Source organism: Coffea arabica, chromosome 10c (assembly GCF_036785885.1).
Source record: "Coffea arabica cultivar ET-39 chromosome 10c, Coffea Arabica ET-39 HiFi, whole genome shotgun sequence".
In the NCBI taxonomy this organism is placed as follows: Eukaryota; Viridiplantae; Streptophyta; class Magnoliopsida; order Gentianales; family Rubiaceae; genus Coffea; species Coffea arabica.
Window position 1 is genome coordinate 52,336,218 of NC_092329.1, and position 23,176 is coordinate 52,359,393.

The following is a 23,176-nucleotide window of genomic DNA, read 5'->3' on the forward strand; positions in this document are numbered from 1 at the left end:
TTATCATAGACGAACTTTACATGAGCACTGGTATATTCATAATAGAGCTCCTAGTGGATCATCATTTTGAGTACAGCTCCTGCTAATTTTGTCCACAATTCCCAGAGAAAATGTACAGTCAATTCTAGTGCTTTGTGTTGCTCACTTCCACTGCCATAAAAAATACAAATGTTTTTGAAATTTCACAAGGTTACTATACCACAGCATATAGTAATGCAAGTTCAATTTTTCGAATTATATTTCACTGGTACGAGGGAGTTCTAGTGGTGGAGTTCTAGTGGTGTACTCTTGTAACGCTGTAAGTTCACGAGGCAATGATTCAAGTTGCAAAAGCTCATCTGCTAACCAATTGATTTCCAATTTTTATCAGCATTCACAAAACATTTAATTATTCCATAAGCTGATGATTGTGCTGAAGGGTCAAACTCATGATTGTACAAAAGGAGACAGTAGATTGACAAGTAACGACTATTTAGTTGCTAGTTGCTGGATATGCATCCTACAGATCAAGAAAAGACACGAATCAAGTGTAGTTAATGCCTTCTTGGGGTAACAACTTGCCCTTTACATCTCACTTTCTGAGCCGAGAGGGAAAGAAAAAAGAAAAGAGAAGAAGGGAAATGGACAATCAAATAAGAACAGTTATGGACAATTTAAGGTTTGCGAGGATAAAGGTGAACTGGAAGTCCATGAGCCGGTCTTGGGTATGGATAATGTAGTACTTTGTCATCAGGAATTTGTTTTTCCCATCTATACTTGTTCACCACATTATGCAGAAAAATGAGTATTGCAAGTCTCGCATACTCGGTTCCAGGGCACATATGAGCTCCACCCCCAAATGGGACAAAAGTGTAAGAAGCTGGACCATCACCTTGAAATCTTGATGGATCAAACTTATCAGGGTCAGGAAAGTATTCAGGGTTTTTGTGTGTGGCGTGTGCGATCCAATGAATCTGCAGAAGTGAAACAAAATGACATGTCTGAGATTTCTGTTGATCAAGTACCATGCTTGAGATTTTGGAGCGCAGAAGCAGAATGTACCTTCCATCCTTTTGGAATTGTATATCCTGCATAGTTGAAGTCAGTGATAGCTTCTTTGAATGCCCCATGTACTGGTGGTTTTAGTCTCAAAACTTCGCATGCAACTTGCCATGAATACTTCATCTTCTTCATATCATCCCAACATAATATGTTATTTGGCTCCTTTAGATCTGCAATTTCTTTTTGCTCTTTCCCCAGAATATGTAAGAAATATTAGAATCTAGGAAGCACCTGACTTAACGACTATCAGTTCTAAAACTGGGAAGAAGGAAAAGAAAAAAAAATGTTTCTCAATTACTTCCTATAGTAAATATAAATGTCCATATACTTTAGCCTACATGTTTCATCATTTGCAGGGGGCATCTTTGCTTATGCTGACTACCATTGCTTATCTTGCATCTAGTAATATAAGTCTTGATTTTGGAAAATTACCAACAACAATTCTAAACTGGAACCAAGATGCTTCTGGGGTGATGTATTTTTATCTCTAATACGCCTGTATCTCCGGTTCTATTGGTTTTTTAAATGTCTGAGCTACCATTGATTGCCATTCTACTTCTATTAAATCATTTATTTCAGTTGAATTAATGCAAATCAGGAAGCTCTACCAACTAATTACTATTATGAACACATTCAAAACATGACCAGATTAAACACAAACAGCTATATTGGTCTTACCTCTTAGGACCGAGTTATAAACATCAGAAAACTCTGTAAGATACATCATGATGTTAGTAATTGTATTGTGAACGGTTGTGTAGGAACCTTGCAATAAACCTACTAAAATGCAAGCTATGTCGGCTTCGCTGTAAAACTGGCCACCATCATCTGTCGCTAAAAGCATGTGTGACACGAAGTCCTTTGCTGAAGATGAACTATGCACCGAAAGATCAACCTTTCTTTGCCTAATCATTGACTCAAACTCTTCCCGCATCAGCTTCGATGTTTTGATGGCACGATTCAAAGCTGTTCCTGGAAAATTTAGGGGCATTGAATGAAGACCAGCTGCTATCTCTTCTATACCCTTTTCAAGCTCATCAATCTTTCCCTCATTGTCGATGCCTAAGAATGTAATGCATGCCAATTTGAATATGTACGTTTTCGCCATATCACCAATCTTCACTAGTTTGCACTCGGCATAGATCTGCAAATGCTGCTTCATTATTGCATCCATGACACCAACATATGCTCGTAAAACATCTTTCTTGAGAATGAAAGTCAGGAGTTTATGCAACGCTTTTGTGTGCTCAGTGTTAGGCTTGTTATTTGACTTGGGAAAGAGCTTGTCAATTGTGCTTGGCCACCAATGCTTGACAAATTTATTCTCATTAGAGAACAGAAATTTGTTTCCCTCAGCATCACATAAGATAGCCATGGGGTAACCTATCAATGATGTCCTGAAAATCTTGGAGGAGTACTTGTTCCTCCGCTCTGTTACAAACTTTTCAAGGACACCCTGTTGAATTTTGGAGAAATACTCCAAAGTTTCGCCTACAAGAGGCCAGCCTGTTCTGCCTGGTGGAAGCCTTGGGTTTTTAAAAGCAAATTTGCCGATTGCAACAAGAGATTTATCTCTCAGACTGAGCTTACAAATATACAGATATACAAAAAGAACCAGCGACAAAATAAGCCAAAAAATCTGTGATAATTCCATTGCCTTGATAGGATACTTGCTGATTCTTTGTGCTCCAAGATGAGAAACGTATATTAGATCATCAATGAAGAGGGAAAGAAAAGAACCTCTCTAAGACCTGGAATGAAGTTTCTCACTGCAGATTAAAACCCTTGTATGATAAATCTTGGAAACGAAGAAAGATCCTAGCTGCATTCATGGTGGTTCCAGCTAACTTGTAGATGAACATATCACTGGAGGTTTCAAATCAGTGAAGTTAAAATAGATAACTGGAGATTTGAAAGATGTTGTTCTGTTTTTGAACTTCAAATCAGTCCACTCAAGTAGCTTGTTGCATTTGAGAAGAACCAAGAAAATGAACAAAACCAGACGTTGCGTTATTACAGTGACTAGATTTGTTTCATCAAAGGCTCTAATTTCCGAGATGTGGAGAAATTAAATAATAGATTTATAAGTTTTAGATGTGCAGTCTCCACATGGCTAGCAACATCTTGATGATCTCAAGATCTGAAAAAGTAATAAAAAAAAAGCTTGTTGACCAATATTTTTGTACTCTTCGTGTGAGAACCTAGTCTCACACCGAAAATGTGGCTAGCAAAGGAATTGTATAAAAATTTAAGCCCGTGGCTACTTAGTAACCTGGATAATTAATTTTTAAGCTCATGGTTCTGCAAAAAAATTATTTGGATCGATTCTCAGGTCTAAAGTGTTACAGTTGATATAGAGCAAACATGTCAGCTTCTCGTATGTTATGATTTTGACTACGTAAGAGAGTGTAAGGATTGGACGAATCTTACAAGGGCATAACTTAGATTAATCATTTTGAACCCGTAGTTCTGCTCAAAAGTTATTTGGATCAACCCTTGAATATAAGTGTTACACTTTTCTCTGCAATGATTAATTAGCCTTACTTCCATCTACGTATTGGATGAGGTTCCTTGCACACTGTTAGCTAGGCAAGATTCATCTTAAAGAACACTTTAAGAAAATAAAATTAGAAGAGTGAAGTTGACTTATTCTTGTGGGCTATTGGATGTTAATTGAGGTTACTTCCACTGTTAAGTACTGACGTAAATTAACAAGAAGTACAAGGATTAACAACACACCCGTCTATCCTATCATCTACAAGGTTGCTTCATGAAATGGTGGTCAGCAATTCTGGAAGCTCAGGAAAGCAGAGGAGATGCAGATCAGGTGAATGCAACCATCAACATCCTCTGGCAGATTTGGAAAGCTAGGAATGATAGAGAATTTAACCAAAAGGAAAGAGAGCTTGAGAAGGCTCTAAAAGAATGGGTGGAGTTTGATGGTGCTAACAAAGGAAAGGAACCAAGGAAGATCACTCAGGAAACAGAAGTACAACAGTGGACTGATCAACATCAGAACGAAGGAGGCATGAAGATGCTACTCAAGATTCATACCCAACAAGATCAAAGTCAGTCTATAGTGGGAATAGGAATCACAGCAACTGATAACTTTGGTCAAATACAAGCAGCCTGGGCACTCAAAGAAAGAATGTCGGGGGATCCATTACAAGATCAAGCAGAAGCTGTGAGACTAGCTTTACTAAAAGCTGCCAACCAAGGCTGGAGCCACATCAAAGTAGAGCTGGACAACACAAGACTGGTGGAATCTATAATGGATTCAAGATATAACAATTGGCGGGTTTCTACTCTTATTGAGGACATTCAGTCCATTTGTAATTTGTTTCATCAGTGCTCTTTCTCTTTTGCTAATTCGGGGAAAGTAGATAGTATTAAGCTGAGCATGCATGCTCTTAACATTTGGGTAGATGAAGAATGGGTTAATCGCACTCTTAGATGCTAATGCATCATTGACATATGTAGGACTGCTGTCCTTTTGTTTGAACCTTTGTCCAAATACTGTAAAGATTGAATATGAAATACAAAGCTATCGTTTCGACCAAAAAAAAAAAAAAAGACTGACAAAGTAAGGAAGATCTAAACAGTTTTTATTCTTCAACTTGATGTAGGAAAGATAGAAATCTGAACAACAGTCATACAGATAGAAAAAGCGAGCCAAAATGAAGTTAAAGACGGCAATCCATGCAAACTTTATAAGAAAACGAAGTAGAACAGCCTAAGGTTGGTGAGGATAGAGGCGAATGGGAAGTCCCTGAGCTGGCCTTGGAACTGGATAATGCAAAACTTCCTCATCAGGAATTAGCTTTTTCCATCTGAAGTGAGTCACAACATTATGCAGAAAAATGAGTATTGATACCCGTGCATACTCATTTCCAGGACACATACGAGCTCCGCCTCCAAATGGTACAAATGTAAATGGAGCCATGCCATCACCTTGAAACCGTGATGGATCGAACTTTTCAGGATCATGAAAGTACTCGGGGTTTTTGTGTGTTACATCAAAAATCCAGTGGATCTGTAAGCAAAGCACACTCATTTTGATATAACGTTTTGTAACCAAGAACTAAGATCAAGAATTAGGAGAGACGAATATTGAGTTTTACCTTTGAGCCTCTCGGGATGGTATATCCATCAAATACAAAATCAGTGATAGCCTCTCGAAAACTTCCAGTTCCTGGTGTATATATTCTCAACACTTCGAGTGCTACATCCCAAGTATGCTTCATTTTCCTTAAATCCTCCCAACTGAGTCTACCATTTTGTTCCTTAATAATGGCGATCTCCTTTTGTTCTTTATTGAGTATATGCAATATACATGGAGAATGCTAATTGGATTAGTTCTAGATCCAGAATTCAAAAAAAAAAAAAAAAATTCATTTGCTACTTCCTCAAAAATAATATGCATAAAGCTAACTTCTTGTCATCGCATCACGTTACCAACCTGTGGGAAAAATGGGAATGGATGCTGCAAAGGGTAGAAATTTGACTCAAACCCTGGAATGTTTGAAGTATCTATTCTATTAGTACTATATCTCTTACGTTCATCCATTGATACTTGACATCATCAAGCTATATCTGAAGCAGAATGTTCTGATAGAAAACTATATTTGAAGTATATATCTATTCTATTAGTAGTGTATCTTATATGCTCGTCCATAAATGCTTGAAACAAATCAAGTTATACCTGAAGCAGTTGTGCTGACAGAAATAAAGTAGTAATACCCTCGTGCTTCTAGTTACAACTCCTGACTGTAGGGAATCACCCAAATATGAAACTGATGGTTCAAAAGAGAGCATGAATCTACCATTTAAACAATTATAAACAAGAACCAAGTCAAATTCCATTTAAGTTTCCTTTTTCTATCTTTTTTCTGTTATCGACAGCAGTGTTGCAGGATGACCAGACAACATAGCAAACTGATCGCTAAATTTCTGGAGGCTTGGCTAGTCAGGTAATTTCCTCTATTTAGGTACTCATCCAACTGTCTTTCTGGTCAAAGCCAATAATTCTTCCCACTGAGCATCATTCTAGCTGACATTAGGTTTCTTCCTTTGATCGTTTGGTTATTACAGAACATCCAGATCAGGCTATTTGAAGCACCAAGTAATTAGTTCTTGAACATACCTTTTAAGACAGAAGTATATATGTCAGGAAGCTCAGAAAGATACTTCATGATAATTGTGATTGTGCTATGAATAGTTGTATAGCCGGCTTGCACCAAACCTACTAAATGGCTAGCAATATCTCCATCACTGAGGAGTTGACCATTATCATCTCTTGCCAAAACCATGTGTGAGACAAAATCCTTTGCGGAAGATGGACCATACTCTGAAACATCACTTCTTCTTTGTCTGATAAGTGCTTCCACCTCTTTACGCATAAGCTTTGATGCTTTAATGGCACGATTCAAAGCTGTTCCTGGCAAATTAAATGGCATGGAATGAATACCTGTTCCTACATCTTCTGTACCCTTCGCAAGTTCGTCAATTTTCTTTGGATCATCAAGGCCTAAGAATATATTACATGCCAATGTTAACAAGTACTTCTTTGCCTTTTCACCCACATTCACTTCTTCACAGTTCCATTCTGTCTGCAAATGTTTCTTCATTACAGCATCCATAATTCCAACATATTCTCGAAGCACATCTGTCTTGAGAATGAATGGAAGCAGTTTCCTTAACCTATTTGAATGTTCACTGCTAGGTCTATGATCAGACTTGGGAAAAATCTTGTCCATTGTGCTCGGCCACCAAACCTGGACCAATTTCCTTTCATTGGAAAACAGAAATTTGTTTCCCTCAGCACTACATAGCATAACCATGGGCTGTCCAATCAATGATGTCCTGAAAACCTTGGACGAATACTTGTTCATCCGATCTTTGACAAACTGGTAAGGAACACCTTGTCGAATTTTGGTGAAGTATTCCAGACTTTCACCTAGTAAAGGCCAACCTGTTCTCCCTGGTGGAAGCCTCTGGTTTTGACAAGAAGAATTGCTGTTCGCAATGGCCAACTTTTTCCTCAGCCAAAGCTTGGGAAAACACAGATATACGAAAGGAACGAGGAATAAAAGAAACAACAGAATGTATGATAATCCCATCATTGTGAGTGTTATTTGCTACCTTAATGTGAAGAGGAGATGATGCAGCAAAATTTGCATAAGGCAATTTAATTCATCTTTTGACTACTGGCGGCTACGATTTAAACTATAAGACAATCTTGCTTCCTTCGCTCAGATACATGCATGTTACTTTTTGTCAAGACATTAGATCGATATCTGCAAGAAAGAAACTAAGTCAAACAATTTGAAATGGCATTTCTCATTGATAACTAGGTATATTTGCCACATTCACAAGAAAGTAACTCTTTGGTTGACTATTGTTTCATTGAACTTTGTCATAGTTTTATCTGTGCAATTGGTCATTAAAGATTTTGGGATGGCAGACTTCAAATATAAGACTCCTACATAATGGTTAGACTAAGCACAAGGCATTCTTCTTGTCTTAAAGTATGTAACTACCGTTGACCAATTCAGCATTGGACGGCAGCCAATTAATTGCGGTTTCTGTATCTTTGGGTTTTAAATGTGGACACATTTAAGCTAGACTAATAAACCTTTGGGCTAATTTGCAAGCTCGATTCTTCTGAATTTTCAAATATAATATCATGTAAATAATATTGGTACTCTTGTAAGATTTGGAGTCTCTTATGAGCCTAATAAAATGAAGTATAATATCATGTAAATTTCCTCATTTTGACAATCATCGTCATTATTACCATATAAAAAGTATGATGAGTCGTCATTATTACCATATAAAAAGTATGATGAGTCTTAGCAATGAGGAGTATAAAAGTATAAGCATATTTTGATCTTAGTTTTCGTTATGCCTAAATTATCCTCATCTTTTTTAATTAGATTTATTGCATGCCTTTTAATTAGAGTTATTGCATTTCAATCATGAAACTAATAAGAAAAACGAAAAGTTTTTCAATAAATTAAATCTAAAAATTTTTTATAATTAAAATTAAAAACTGCCCGTTTACAACTATATTCACCAATTATTTTCCTCATCTCCAATTAATTATTGTATGTGTTAAAATTATCTCCAATTATTATATTGCTAAGTGTGATAATTAAATTTAACTATCTTATATATACATATTCGTTTAGAAGAAAATCATGATTAATAAGAAGACAATAGGCTATAAACAGTTAATAAGAAAACAACAGGTTAAATTGATGATTAAATTCACTATATTATGTCATATTGATTAAAAAAACTCCAAAGAAATTATTGACAATTATATATAAAAAAAATAACAGAAAAGATTTACATTTTAGAACAGTACACGAGAAAACTCGAACGGATTCTGCATCTCCGGGGTAATCGTTCCATGTAAGGATGCGTATCCAGTTTGTATTATGCCTACCATATCGCTGGCAATGTCTTCGTGACTGAATAATTGACCATCAGCGTCAGCCTCTGTACAGTATTACCATACATGCTAACAAGACGTACCTAATGTTTTTGAATTGGTGATACACCTAAAACTCAACCATGGACAGCTGCAGTTAATTAGGAGGCTTCCCACCACTGGGTCCACTGCTCTATCAATTATTCGAGTTTTGGCCCCTCTCCACCCCCCCCCCCCCCCCCCCCCCCCCCTCCCCGCCGCCCACCACAAAAAAAAAGAGAAACAAAAAAGGTTCATGAAAGTGGTTGTGGTAAATAGTCTTGAAAAGCTACTTGTTCAACTCACAATATTTGTAATCTTTTAGTACATAATAACCAAAAGATATTTTTTGTTTTTCCTTTTAAGTGAGTAGCTATATATATATATATATACATATATATATATATTTGACCTTTCCACTCTATTCTACGTCCTTTATGTCCCAACTATGATTCAAATTTTAAAAGTAGTCCCTACTCACCAAAAAATCCACAGCTATAAGCGAGCAGGTATCATTATTGGGCATAGTCTTGATGAGAAAAATGCAGTTTTGACATCCAAATTTAGACAGATGAGTAGTTTTAGTTCCCAAATTTTGGACAAAAACAAATTTGGTACCCAATCTTTCAACTATTGAGCAAATTTAATACCCTTGCCGGATTTTTCCCAAATTGCTACTAGAAAAAGTCACATAATAGTCATATGTCCAGCAATTATTGTATTAAAAAATACCAAAAAAATGTAAAATTCCCTTCTGACACTAAGTGTCATGTAAATTATCTTTCTGATACTAAGTACTAAATTTAAGAACTAATAATTTTATTAAGTAAAATATCCCTGTAACACTAAATACTAAGTTTAAGAACTAATAATTTCATTAAAAAGGATATTTTACATTTTTTGGTATTTTTTTATATAATAGTTGTTGGACATGTAACTATCATGTGACTCTTTCTGGTAGTAATTTGGGAAAAAATTGCCAAGGATATTAAATGTGCTAAAAAATTAATAGTTTGGGTACTAGATTTTTTTCGTCAAAATTTGGGGCTAATTTCTCAGATTATTTGTATTTAAAAAAAACAACCGTCAAATGCACCTCTGACAGGGGTTGTTTCTAAATATGACTCAGCACGGCCGCATAACTAAAAATTTCACCGAAATCTTCTCTGCAAAAAATTCAATGATGCACAGTAGGTGTCAGACGGGGACGTGCTGACTGGTCTGACTAAAAGCTGACTGGCCTGGGCATTTGTCAGACGCGGACGTGCTGAGTCGGCACGTCCCGCCTGACAAATGCTAAAAAAAAATAGTTTTAACGTCCGCGGCAATTGGTTTCTGCATTAAATGAGATGTCTCTGGCCTTCTGCCAGCTAAAGTGGATAACTAAGACAGGTGTTATACATTCAATAGAGTGTTATTACATCTGCCAATAGATGGAATGGCGTCTGAAAAGTGAAATTCCTTTTTCTTTATTCCTAGAACCGACTTTCTTCCGTCAAGTTAGGGTTTGACGTCTATTGCTCCAACTCATACACAAGCCTGATTATTAGATTTTGTTTGGAAAGTCATTTTTTTGGTCAAAAACAAATTTTTACGTTATTTTTAGTAATTTTTTTATTATATATATATATATTAAATTATTATATTAAATTTTTTAATAAAAATTTTAAAAATTTCCACGCATCAAAATTTCAATGATGTAAGAGAGAATAGAATCCGCAATAAATGTTGATATTTATTATTTTGTTTGGATAGAGTATTATTTGAAATATTATTTGAAATAATTATTGTAGTACTTTTTATGATGTGATGTATATGAGATAAAATAATAATTGAGAATATAAAAAGGTGAGTTGAAAAATACATTAAATTATTATATTATATTTTTTAATAAAAATTTTAAAAATTTCCACGCATCAAAATTTCAATGATGTAAGAGAGAATAGAATCCGCAATAAATGTTGATATTTATTATTTTGTTTGGATAGAGTATTATTTGAAATTTTTTGGATAGAATCCGTAAATAATTAAATTTTTTGACGTGGCACAACCACCTCCAATCCTATTTCCCAATTGTAGCTGACAAAGAACTCAACGAGCCGCACCAGATAGTTTCTTCTTCTCATCACAAAAACCGCCAAAATTACAAGTGTCCCATACCCAAGTGGACCCCACTAATCCTATCCCTACCCACGGCCCACGGGAATCATCGCCCGTCCCTGAACCTCACTTCACATGCTCCCCTCGCCCGTCCCAGGCCAGTCAGCTTTTAGTCAGACGGGGACGTGCCCAGTCAGCACGTCCCCGTCTGACACCTACTGTGCACCATTGAATTTTTTGCAGAGATGATTTCGGTAGAATTTTTAAGAGCAAATTATCTGGTTGGCCATTAAACTTTTGCCATCGTTGAGTTTTGGTCACTCAACTATTAAATGTCTGGTTTTGGCCACTCAAATATATAAAGTTAAGATACGAGGCCATTCTGTTAGATTTAGCCGTTAAGTTCGTCGATATATCCGTTCGCGCGATTTCCAAGACAAAAGGTAGGGTTAATTTAGGAATTCAATATAGCATCCAATGCTTCTCTCAAAAATTATCGTTCTTCTTCCTGCCCCTCTTCAAATCTTCGTCAGACCCTTTTCATCCACCACAGGCATCACTCCTGCAACGCCACCACCGGTGCAAGAAGGGGCATGGATAAAGCTTGAAATTAGTTTCCTGTCTGGAAAATGCTTGTTGAAAATTAGGATAATTCAGGAAGAATAAAATGAAGGATTTGGCCAGAATTGTGAAGGCTCAGACTTCTTGCTATCTTCCCAAGCCAGTTAGTGGATCGAGAGAGCTCCGCCCAAAGAGTGCCTACAGCCCGTGCTAGCCCAAGATCCCTCCAACATCTTGTGTTTTCGGTATCTGCATGCCACCACCACCACCTCCTACTTTGAATTGCTTATTTGGAGGAGAAGGGGAAGTTTCATCTGCGCCGTCTCCTTGGCGGCCGCTTGATCCTTCCTCTTTAAACAAATCTTCCCTATATCTTTTCCTTAAATAACTCTCTGTGGCATCTTGCCCACCGCCGCCACCGCTATCTCCGCCACCGTCTCCGCTGGGAATCGCTTCCGTCATTTGATTTGCTGCTAACAAATGCTGCTGCTGTTGCTGAAAACCCAACATGTGGGAAAACCCTTCCTCATAGGGGTGGTGAGCTAAGGCTAGCGCGCTGTGGAAAGAATGAGGAGCTGATTTTGAAGGAGGAGCAGAGAGAGTGAAGCCGCTGCTCCTGACGGATATGTTGAGGGTTGAAATGTTAGCCGGGATGGTTCCCGTGCCAGTGGCGGCGATTATGGCTGGCTCGGCTTGCTGTAGAAGCCACTCGATTGTCTCGCCGTCGGACTTGTGACCTTGCTCTCGAGTCAACTGGAAAATCCTAGCTGCACAGGCAGCCGGCATTCGGATACGCCTGCCTCGCCCGTCAACTTTGGTATGGCGGTCCTTTGTGGATCTCTTGGGTGGCTGCTGCTTAGGGTGGATTGGTTTCAATAGCCCTATTGACTAGGAGAGTCAGCATTCCGGCAGCTTTGACTCTGTTGCAGGAAGGACTACTTGGAGTTCCATACCATGACTTCCATGGCAATCTCCCAATTGATGTGGGTCTCACCCTACCAAATCTGAAACTAATACCTGTTACGGAAAACAATTTCTCTGGAATCTTTCCCACTTCAATCACCAATGCTTCTGGGCTTGAGGAAGGAACTTGAGGAACTTGCCCTAAAGAAGAAGATGCTATTTTTAATTTCCTAAATTAACCCTGCATTTTGTTTTGAAAATCGTGCAGACAGACAGATCGGTGAATTTAACGGCCAAATCTAACAGAATGGCCACGAGTTTTAACTTTATGCATTTTAGTAGCCAAAACTAGACTTTTAATAGTTGAGTGACCAAAACTCAACGATGGCAAAAGTTTAATGGCCAGCCAGATAATTTGCTCAATTTTTAATTATGCGGCCGTGCTGACTATATATTTAGAAACAACCCCTGTCAGAGGTGCATTTGACGGTTGTTTTTTTTAAATACAAATAATCTGAGAAATTAGCCGAAATTTGGAGACTAAAAGTGCTAAGTTTGGATACCAAAAGTTCATTTTTCTCTAGTTTTGATTGTCAAGTTTGGTACGTGTCTACCTGAAAACAGTGGTGTTGTAAGAGTCTTTCCTCCGCCTTCGTCATTTGCTTTTGGCTTTCTTTCATGCACTCGGCTTTTATGTGCGGCTAGCATCTTTTACACATTTACATGAAGCAAGGGATTCATCTATACCATCGGTAAAGTTTGAAAGACCACGACTGATCTTGAAAGGGAATGAATGAAAAAAACAGCATGTCGGATTGAGGGAGAGTTCTGAGAATGCTTCATTTTTACCGAATCAATAGAAAAGAAAAACCCGGTTCGAATTCTTGGAATGGAAGAAAATAAAATTGGATTGAATGAATAAATGGATAGGGCCTCGCAGTTTCAATTAATTATAGGGAAAGATAAAGAAACGAGCTTCTATTCTGAATTTGGAATAATTTCCTGATCTAATTAGACGTTAAAAATATATTAATGCCCGGTGCAAGAATGCTTTACTTTGTATGATTTACCTTTTTTTTTTCTTTTGGCTGCCGGTAAAGGTAAATGTAATTTTAGGAGCATTTCAGGAAACATACAAGCAAAAACCTTTGGAGCTAGCTGCTGACTCGTACAACGCTTACTTGAAATAAGGATTAATATTTTATACATAAAAAAAACTAACAAATTTGAATATATGTCACATATATCTGATTAGAATTCATATTATGTGATATGATTTAAATTTATTAGTGTAGTAAAAACTATACATTGATAACGTATAAAAAAAATTATCCTAAAAATAACAATAATAATATTAACATTGAGGAGTTACAAGTAAGTCGAAGATTGATGCCACACCCCAAAAAACGGAAAACATTAATTGTGAGCGCACCATGTGGATGGTTGACCTACGCGGGGGGTGCATGGATAAGCTCGCTCATAATTTCCATTAGTAAATCAAACTACTTGTTAGTAGAAAATGGGGATAATTTTAGAAACCTCCCCTGAGATTTTTGATAATTTCACTGAGTTTTCCTAAAATTTGAAAAATTATACATACTTTCCTTATTATTTAAAATGATAATACTATCCTTAAATATTTTAATAAAATTCCCTTATTTGGTATACTTATACTTAGAATGACTTTTAAAATTATTTTTTCATTCTTTTTCTTTCTTATTCCTTTTTATTTTAATTTTTTGTCAATAAAACTATAGAACTATCACTATTATCTCTAGTTTCTATTGTAACTAAATATCGAACTAGTGATTTTTTTTATGAGTTAACTTTATACTTAATCCAATGTTTTTTACTAATCTTTGTTTTCTATTTTTTAATATTAAAATTAACAATAAATCAAAAAGAAATTACCCAAAATCACTACTAAATTATGATAATCCCATTACTCAAAAAATTCATAAACTCTGAATCAATTATTTCAATGTTTTATTTTCTATCTTATAAATCTAAATCCATAATAAAATACTATAAAAAATAATGTACCATAATAATAAAATTATTATTATAATTGTTTATCAAATAGTATGTATGAACATGAAAAATTCGATACCTTTTCCTTATAATTACATTAAATAATTTTATAATTCTATAAGGAAGTAAATTAAAACTCATTACACAAGGATATTTTTTGGGTATTTATTTAAAAATTTGATCAAGTCAATATTATTTTAGGTTTTGTTACTAAAACTATTAAATCAAGAAATATATATGTAATTTTTTAAATCTTATGGAGCTCAATGAAATGGTTAGAAACCTGAAATTATCCCTACAACGACCTTCAGTACCCTTGGACCTTAGGTGATGACTAGAGTCGTGCTTTTGTGGGAATTGGGAATATGTCAATGATGGGGTAATGCTAATGCCTACTGTCTAATTCAGTATATTGCTGCCTACGTCCTTTCCCCACTTCCCTGCTCTGCCTTCCCCACCCACCCCACAAAACCCCCAAAAGGAAAGAAAAAATTTCCCATTTCTTGATCAAATCCACCCATCGTCACTGACTGCCTTCCTCATCAACCATGGCTAAGAAGGTAAGCCAATTCTCTTGCTAGCTTTCGAAACCATCCCTCAAATGTTCGTGATATTATATATTGTTTTGCATCTTTTTTTTTTTTCCCTTTTTTAGTGTTTGCTCAGCTAGTGGCTTTATTTTGTACGGACAAGAATTTGGGGATTGTTATGAAACAATTAAAAGTATGGATGTCCCTTTGTATTCCCAAGAGATTAATTCATGATTATGGCTACATTATGTATAGAAGTTACAATCCATAAATTCATTTATGTAGTGGAGAAACCGTTTCATAGGTTTTTTCATATTCTTGTAGTAGTGGGTGTTTAATAGAGTTGATGCACCTTTAATCTTGTAGTACCTATATATAGAGGTACATTGACACCATTTGTAAGGACTTTTGTATTTTGTTAGAATATAAGGATATCATTCTCCCTTTCTCTACTCCTTTCTCTAATACTTCTTCAATTCCTATTATAGTATCTTCATTTTATTAGTTTTATAACACGTTATCAGCACGAGTCTCTATTTTTGAGCAAAAGGTGAAAACGGAGCCTCTACCATGAACAAAAGTGAAACACAAGATTTTGTCAAAATTCTGCCCGTATTTCTTCAAATAACTTCTGAGGTAAATCTCTAACCCACAAACTTATGTCAATTTCTTATGGCTAACAATTGAATGATCGAAAAATACAAGTACCTATTGCTGAGCAATCATTAAACACAAATATATACTGTTTGACATCTTTGAGGTAATATTTCTCCTTTTAATTCTACTTATTTATCTTTATAATTATTTGTTATAAATACTTATAGTCTGGTGCATTGAGTTTTGGAGATGTTATTATAGAAAATCAATTATATTTGAAGATTCACTTGTCCTTCGAAATACTTAAAGAAAAAGATTCGACTACCTGAAAATGGTCGTTCTTTAACGAAAATATTTAACCACTAGAAGATGGTCATTATTTCAAAGCTTGGTATGATAAATTTACCTGTGGCTACAAGAACATAATTATGCAATTTTCACAATTATTTCTCAATTGAAATTGTGTCGAGAAAATTTTACTCATAAGATATATTGAAAATGATACTCTCCACAATTGATTTCTCGAATATGCTCCTGTAGTAGCAATATTAAGAGAAATTTTGAGAATTATTTTGTACTTATTGCATGCTAATTCTAGTCCATTCCCAAAAGTGAATGTGACTAAATTTCAATTTATTAGTTATGGTTGTTGCCATGATTATGATTTTGGTAAATATATATTTTACCATGACAAGAGAAAAAGTTACCACTTGAAGTGGGATAATAATGATAAGGACACGAAAATAAAGGTCCTAAAGATAAATGTCCCGAAATACATTTGACGAATCAAAATTATAATAACATTTTCACATGGCCAATTTCTTTAAACACCCTGAAGGTGTATGATGATTGATTTAATTAACTTTTCTTCCTGAAGAAGAAATGGATGTTAAATATTTGGGATCAAAGGATTATGGTGATGATATTTGTCCCATAAGAATTATGGTGACAATGATATGTGTCTCATTAATAAGTACTACTACATATACTATATTCCAGTAAGAGAAACAAACACAATCAATAGTTGTGCTCAAGTGATTGAAAACTCCAGAAGAGTCACTACTATATTTCTCCTTGTAGGAGAAAAATTTATCATAAATAAATCACTACTTTTTACCATGTCTCGAAAATTTATTGAATTTGAATATCTAAATTGAGACACTAAATGAGACAATGACAAAGATCATGTTTAGAAATCAAATGAGATAAATGTTAATTATATCATAATAACCATTCGAGAGAGAAATGGTTATCGATATAGTTGTCTTCATTCTCATTTGATTAATAATTATCACCTGCAGTAAACCAGAAGTTTACTGATCCCAATAGATATATGATTTGACGAAAGTGAAAATATTTGAGAGCAGACAAATATTTATACATATCCCCTTTATATTATATATGGCTCCAAAAGAAATTTAGAATTTATGTCGGGTATGAATCACTTTTTACGATTAAATATCGTAAAATATTTGATGAGTGATCTATTAAATGATTTATTTATTCTGATGAGTTACGATTCCCGACATTAGGGGGAGGAAGAAATCAACCGAAAGGAAATCACCTGAAAAATTGGATTTCCTCGATTCTCATACAAAATAACGTGAACTGGAAATTCAAGAAATTATTCATTTACAGAAAATTGCAAACCAGTTGTTAGATATATTATCGACTCCAGAAGAGTTATTAAATCAAATGTTTCTGCAGGAAATACCTTGATTAAAATTGATGTCCCTGAAGGACATGCACAAGTGCTACAAATAAATTTAAGACCGGCCTACCTAAATAAGGTATAAATTGATTTTAAATATTTTCGGAGATTAAATGTCATGACAAAATTCAACCTCTTGAAAAGGTCGCTCCGGAAGAGCCAACTTATGAAGAGAATGAAATCATAAAAAAAATTTAATTGGAGCCTAATAAAATGTAGCACTTGATATTATAGAAGTTGATGAGAATCATGAATCTAGATCGGTTGATGAATGTCGGTATATAAATGATTGAAAAAATGGAAAGATACGATTCAATCTGAATTGGACTCACTGGCTACAAGAAAAGTTTTTGGACTTGTAGTCCAAACACCTGAAGGTGTAAAGTCAGTAGAATATAAATGGGTATTTGTGAGAAAAAGAAATGAGAAAAAAAATTGTGAGGTATAAAGCAAGACTTGTAGCCCAATAATTTTTACAAAGACCTGAATTTGATTATAATGAAACGTATTCACCTGTAGTGGATGCTATTACATTTAGATATCTTGTGAAGTTTTGCAGTACATGAGAAATTAGATTTGCGTCTAATGGACGTCGTTACTGCATATTTATATGGGAATCTTGAAAATAATATTTATATGAGAATTTCCGAAAGATTCAACATGCCTGAAGCATGCAAATCAAATCCTAAAAATATTTATTCTATTAAATTACAAAGGTCTCTGTATGGGATCAAACAATCTGGACGTATGTGGTATAACCATCTCAATGAATGTCTGACAAAAAAAGGTTATACCAATGATCCAATATGTCCATGTGTTTTTATTAAGAAAAATGGATCAAATTTTGTGATAATTGCTGTATATGTTGATGATCTAAATTTGATTGGAACTCCTGAAGAGATTCAAAATAATGTTGAATATTTGAAGAAGGATTTTGAGATCAAGAATTTTGGAAAAACAAAATTCTACCTTGATTTACAAATTGAGCATTTGAAAAGTGAAATTTTTATCCACCAAACTGCATATACCCGGAAGGTATTAAAGCGGTTTTATATGGATAAGACACATATATTAAATATTCCAATGATCGTCAGATCATTAGATCCTAATAAAGATCATTTTAGATCGTGAGAGGAAGATGAAGAGATACTTGGTCCTGAAGTACCATATCTCAGTGCAATTGGCAAAGAATTTTGGAATGCGACGATTAAAAGATCTCAAATGATGTTTGCATCAGGGGGAGAAATTAATACACAAGAATAGTGTACTCTTTTTCCTTCACTAGGGTTTTTGATCCCACTGGGTTTTTCCCTAGTAAGGTTTTAACGAGGCATATTCTTTGTGTAATGGACATCCAAGGGGGAGTGTTATGAAACAATTAAAAGTATGGATGTCCATTTGTATTCCCAAGAGATTAATTCATGATTATGGCTACATTATGTATAGAAGTTACAATCCATAAATTTATTTATGTAGTGGAGAAACCGTTTCATAGGTTTTTTCATATTCTTGTAGTAGTGGGTGTTTAATAGAGTTGATGCACCTTTAATCTTGTAGTACCTATATATAGAGGTACATTGACACCATTTGTAAGGACTTTTGTATTTTGTTAGAATATTAGGATATCATTCTCCCTTTCTCTACTCCTTTCTCTAATACTTCTTCAATTCCTATTATAGTATCTTCATTTTATTAGTTTTATAACAAGGATTTCTTTTTTTTTTTTTTTGGGGGTTATGCTCAATTTTTTTGGACAGGAGAACTCAGTGATCATGGAGTCACATACTATCAAGCTGCCCAAGAAACCTGTGGAGCCCAAGGAGCCTAAGAAGCCCGAAAAACCCCCAGTTTTAGTAATGGAAAAGCCGAAGGGCCAAAAACAACGCCCAATATTCCTTGGAAAAGGTGAAGGGACGAATTAGTTTGGAAAGGCAATTAAACGTTTTCGTTAGTTGTTTACGAATTAGTGAATTATTACTACTCCTATTTTATCTATCCATCTACATATGAAGTAAAGCGGTGTACGCATCTTAGACGCATTAACGCTGCAGAGTAGCAGGCGTGTATTTTTCTATGGCATTTAGTAGTGTCTTAATGGAGTGAAAAGTTTGAGGGTACATGTAAAAGTATTTCACTTTTTTTGCTGTTTCTGGTAAGATTCTGACGTTGGTTTTCAGCATAATGATAATGAACTGGACAATGACTCTTAGAGATAACACTATTGCAAGCGATATAAATATATCAAAATTTTCCATAAATAAAAAAAAAAGTTTTTTTTTTTTTTTTTACACACCTGAATGGTCATGTAATATTTTCAATTATATTGCAAGAGGATAAAGGAGAACTGGAAGGCCCTGGGCTGGGCGGGGAATTGGATAATGCAAGATCTTCTCATTGGGAATCAGCTTTTCCCATCTGAACTTAGTCACCACATTATGCAGAAAAATGCATATGGCTAGCCTTGCATATTCATATCCAGGGCACATATGTGCTCCTCCCCCAAAGGGGACAAATGTATAAGAAGATGGACCACCATCCCCTTGGAACCTTGATGGATCAAACTTTTCAGGGTTAGGAAAGTATTCTGGGTTCATGTGCGTGGCATGCGCATTCCAGTGCATCTGCAGACATCAAATGTAAATGTTTATCCAAGGCTGGAAATTGAAAACAAATTAATCTCAAGATTTACAAGGCAGAAGAATGTCAAATTTATTTACCATCCATCCTTGAGGGATTGTATATCCTCCATAGTCCACATCAGTAATTGCCTCCTTGAATCCCCCGAGTGCTGGTGATTTCAGTCTCAGAGCTTCACATGCAACATTCCATGAATACTTCATCTTCCTTAGATCCTCCCAACTGAGTCTGTCTTTTGATTTCTTTAGACGTGCAATTTCTTTTTGCTCTTTCCCCCATTCATGGAAAACATACTATTAGCTTGAAAAATCTCTCAAACAAATGAAAACATATTCTTCTGTTTTATCCTAACGTAAACATACAGATGCATGAGCAGAATTAGCTATTGATTTACCTCTTAAGACCAAGTTATAAACATCTGGATGCTCTGTTAGATACATCATGATGTTGGTGATTCTGTGGTGTAAGGTTCCATAGGCAGCCTGAAGCGCACCTAGTAAATGGCTAGCAATGTCTGCTTCATTAAACAACTGTCCATTGTCATCTGTAGCTTGAAGAGCGTGAGATATGAAGTCTTTTCCTGAAGATGAATCCAGGCGGTCAATCTTTCTTTGCCTAATCATTTCCTCAAACTCTTCCCGCATCAGCTTTGATGCTTTAATGGCGCGACGGAAAGCTGATCCTGGAACATCTAAGGGTATTGAATGCATACCATCCGTTACCTCCTCGATACCCTTTAGAAGTTTATCAATCTTTCCTTGATTCTCGATTCCTAAGAATATATGACATTCCAATTTCAATACAAACTTTCTTGCAACATCACTAACCTTTACTCTTTCGCAATTCCAATCTGTTTGCAGATGATGTTTCATTACTTCATCCATTTCACCAACGTACTCTCGAAGCACATCGCCCTTAAGAATGAACGCCAGGAGTTTACGCAGTGATTTTGAGTGGTTAGTGTTGAGCTTGTTATTTGACTTGGGAAAGAGTTTGTCAAATGCGCTTGGCAACCAATGCTTGAAAAGCTTATTCTCGTTGGAGAACAGAAATTTGTTGCCCTCAGCATCACATAAGATGGCCACAGGGAATCCAATCAATGATGTCCTGAAAATATTGGAGGAATATTTCTTCCTCCTATCTGCTACGAACTTATGAAGGCAACCTTGGTTAGCTTTGGAGAAAAAATCCAATGTTTCACCTACAAGAGGCCAGCCTGATCTTCCTGGCGGTAGCCTTGGCTTTTCAGCAGTTAAGTTGGGTTTTGAAATTTGAGATTTTTTTCTCAAAATAAACTTGTGAAGAAACAGATATAGGATTGGAATTAGAAACCAAAGAAGCAGAAGGAGATGCTGAAATTCCATCACCATGTTTGCCTTGTCTAGCTGTCTTGAGACGTGAAACAAAGATTAGATCAAGAAAGGAAAGCACAGTTACTCAAACTGGTAATGAATTGCATATTTGAATCCTTACATATACTGATTTCTAGCTAACATTGATAAGAATCTTTCTTTGTGGACTGACTATAATTGCTTGAATTATTAACAACTAATCATAGGTCTTGATTTGTCTGGATCATTTAACAACTTATGTTCATTTAAATGCTTGACAATGACCATTAATGCAAACTTGTTTACTGTACATTTATATTGAATATTCAACAATTAATTGTACAGTAAGTTAATTCTTGCAGACTAACCAAAGAAAGGACGAGATTAAAAAAAACAGTTGATGATTAGAGGTCCTTAGTTAAGTAATTTCTTTTAATGTACAATTAAAGAAGTGAAAATAAAAATTAAAAAAAAAACAGTACTAAATCAATAGTGATTTTCTACTTACTTTTTCGATGATTCGAATCATTGACTTGTCAAGTACTGATGAAACGTCTTACTGATTGAACCACACATCATTGTCAATTATATATTAGAGTCAGTTATCGGATTAGATGTTACAAAACAAAGGTGGATCACTGCATGAATTTGGCATTTTACTTTTACCCAATAAAGATAATAGCTCGTTGTATATGATTATTCAATGCGTGTTGTCATAATGTGAAGTAGAAAAATTTTTGACCCAGATAGACGGATTATTACGGAAACTGAAGGCTTTAAAAGTTCCAGTATGGATTAGCAGCTATGAGCCTAAATAATTAGGCCAAGCTATCGTGCTAACTAGCGTCGTTATGATGTTTTTTGTTTTAGATATTAAAAATCCATTTTGCTAATAATGTGATTAATTTTGTCAGCTCATTTTCTTAATCCTTTTTTGGTTTAATGACACTTTACCCCCTTCAATCAAAAGAATACGCACTTTACCCATCTAGGAATATTCCGTTTGGTGTTTTACCGAAAATAATGAAAGAAGCGGAACAATTGCTGCTGTGACATTCTATTAAACCAATAAGTTCTTCTCAAAAGAAAACAACAGATTCTGATAAAAGCTAACATATCATATGTTAAATATATTATTATAGGTTTTGCCAACCAACAAAAGGTATCAAAGCATGACGTTAAGGCCCCATATCAAAGCATGACGTTAAGGCCCCATATCAAAGCATGACGTTAAGGTCTCCGCTCCGTTGGATTCCTCCGCGCACTTAACGTGTTCGAATCGGGTTGGGGCGTCGGGCCCGGGTCGCAGGGTATTAGTCGGGCCCCGTAAGGATTGATCCAAACACCCTTGTGTCGACCAAAAAAAAAAAAAAAAAGACCCCATAGGATAGGAGTCTGGTCAGACTAAAGGACAAAAATACCATTACCATACTTGTAATTGAGTCTACCAAACTTAAAGCAATAGTTGTTTCACCAGTATTCTTGATGCACATGCATGAAAGCCAACAACAAAAGATTGAGAAGAGAAGATTACTGGACCAAGCCTTGTCTTTTGTGTCTGTACAATAGAAATAATCACAAAAGTAACCCAAACTTAATTAACTTTCTAGGAAAAACAAAACTAAAACAAAAAATAGTCACACATACATACAAGATAAGTAGTAGGTTGAGTATGTGGTCAACCTACTACATTTGCTGCTTCTATAATCTGAAAATGCAAGTTTGTCAAGTAAACTCTAAAACATCATGATGCAACTATGCACATTAAAGTGAATTGTGAAGATTAAATACCCGATCAGCAAGTATAAAGGATTTTCTTGTGGATAGACCTATACCATTACAGTTTCCAAATAATTCTACTCCATAATTCTCTACTACTCCCTTACCATCCCTCCCTCCTCTACCATTGGCTATCGTTTGTCTCTTTAATAAGTAGCAAATTGTTTACCTCTTCCCCTACCCTCCTTTGGAACTATTGTTCTAACACAACCTATTGCTCTTTCAACTCCAGAATAAGTTGTTGAATTTCATCCTGCACTCCTACCTCTTTTGACCCCACTAGAACTCCCTAGAGTTCTAACTCCGCCTCGCCTCTACTACCCCATGCTTGTGTCCCTTACTTGTCCTCTCGACTAAGAGTGCAAACGAATCGTGTCGAGTCGAGCCTCTAGTTAATTTTATGAAGCTCGAACTCGAGCTTGAGCTTGACGAGCTCAATATGTCAAGCTCGAGCTCGAGTTCGAGTTTAAAAAATAAAAAA

General features: G+C 35.6%; 5 protein-coding genes across 5 annotated transcripts; all 5 read right to left on the reverse strand.

The window, feature by feature from the left end:
* Positions 1 to 417: 417 nt before the first annotated feature.
* Positions 418 to 2,995, reverse strand: LOC113713849 (dammarenediol 12-hydroxylase-like). Its single transcript, XM_027237655.2, has 3 exons — positions 1,720 to 2,995; positions 1,042 to 1,229; positions 418 to 953 (listed from the first exon to the last, which is right to left on the reverse strand). Exons 1-3 carry the CDS (start codon positions 2,693 to 2,695, stop codon positions 654 to 656), a joined length of 1,464 nt encoding a protein of 487 aa, XP_027093456.1. The 5' UTR covers positions 2,696 to 2,995; the 3' UTR covers positions 418 to 653.
* Positions 2,996 to 4,625: 1,630 nt separating this feature from the next.
* Positions 4,626 to 7,303, reverse strand: LOC113713435 (dammarenediol 12-hydroxylase-like). The gene is made up of 3 exons (XM_027237158.2): positions 6,185 to 7,303; positions 5,163 to 5,350; positions 4,626 to 5,074 (listed from the first exon to the last, which is right to left on the reverse strand). Exons 1-3 carry the CDS (start codon positions 7,161 to 7,163, stop codon positions 4,775 to 4,777), a joined length of 1,467 nt encoding a protein of 488 aa, XP_027092959.1. The 5' UTR covers positions 7,164 to 7,303; the 3' UTR covers positions 4,626 to 4,774.
* Positions 7,304 to 11,386: 4,083 nt separating this feature from the next.
* Positions 11,387 to 11,962, reverse strand: LOC113714243 (transcription factor TCP8-like). Its single transcript, XM_027238030.1, has one exon. The coding sequence runs from the start codon at positions 11,960 to 11,962 to the stop codon at positions 11,387 to 11,389; it is 576 nt and encodes a 191-aa protein (XP_027093831.1).
* Positions 11,963 to 19,234: 7,272 nt separating this feature from the next.
* LOC113714244 (beta-amyrin 16-beta-monooxygenase-like) lies at positions 19,235 to 19,788 on the reverse strand. The gene is made up of 2 exons (XM_027238031.2): positions 19,666 to 19,788; positions 19,235 to 19,569 (listed from the first exon to the last, which is right to left on the reverse strand). The coding sequence occupies exons 1-2, from the start codon at positions 19,786 to 19,788 to the stop codon at positions 19,267 to 19,269; spliced, it is 426 nt and encodes a 141-aa protein (XP_027093832.2). The 3' UTR covers positions 19,235 to 19,266.
* Positions 19,789 to 19,932: 144 nt separating this feature from the next.
* On the reverse strand, positions 19,933 to 20,955 carry LOC140016000 (dammarenediol 12-hydroxylase-like). Its single transcript, XM_072068847.1, has one exon. The coding sequence runs from the start codon at positions 20,953 to 20,955 to the stop codon at positions 19,933 to 19,935; it is 1,023 nt and encodes a 340-aa protein (XP_071924948.1).
* Positions 20,956 to 23,176: the final 2,221 nt, after the last annotated feature.

Excerpts from the sequence above, each read along its gene's own strand:
- LOC113713849 (XM_027237655.2), bottom strand. The coding sequence starts at position 2,695 with ATGGAATTATCACAGATTTTTTGGCTTATTTTGTCGCTGGTTCTTTTT. Across the intron at positions 1,230-1,719 it reads TTATAACTCGGTCCTAAGAG|AGCAAAAAGAAATTGCAGAT; the intron begins GTAAGACCAATA and ends TTCTGGGGAAAG. Across the intron at positions 954-1,041 it reads CAATTCCAAAAGGATGGAAG|ATTCATTGGATCGCACACGC; the intron begins GTACATTCTGCT and ends TCACTTCTGCAG.
- LOC113713435 (XM_027237158.2), bottom strand. The coding sequence starts at position 7,163 with ATGATGGGATTATCATACATTCTGTTGTTTCTTTTATTCCTCGTTCCT. Across the intron at positions 5,351-6,184 it reads ATATACTTCTGTCTTAAAAG|AACAAAAGGAGATCGCCATT; the intron begins GTATGTTCAAGA and ends TACTCAATAAAG. Across the intron at positions 5,075-5,162 it reads CCATCCCGAGAGGCTCAAAG|ATCCACTGGATTTTTGATGT; the intron begins GTAAAACTCAAT and ends CTTTGCTTACAG.
- LOC113714243 (XM_027238030.1), bottom strand. The coding sequence starts at position 11,962 with ATGCCGGCTGCCTGTGCAGCTAGGATTTTCCAGTTGACTCGAGAGCAA.
- LOC113714244 (XM_027238031.2), bottom strand. The coding sequence starts at position 19,788 with ATGAAGTATTCATGGAATGTTGCATGTGAAGCTCTGAGACTGAAATCA. Across the intron at positions 19,570-19,665 it reads CAATCCCTCAAGGATGGATG|ATGCACTGGAATGCGCATGC; the intron begins GTAAATAAATTT and ends TGATGTCTGCAG.
- LOC140016000 (XM_072068847.1), bottom strand. The coding sequence starts at position 20,955 with ATGGTGATGGAATTTCAGCATCTCCTTCTGCTTCTTTGGTTTCTAATT.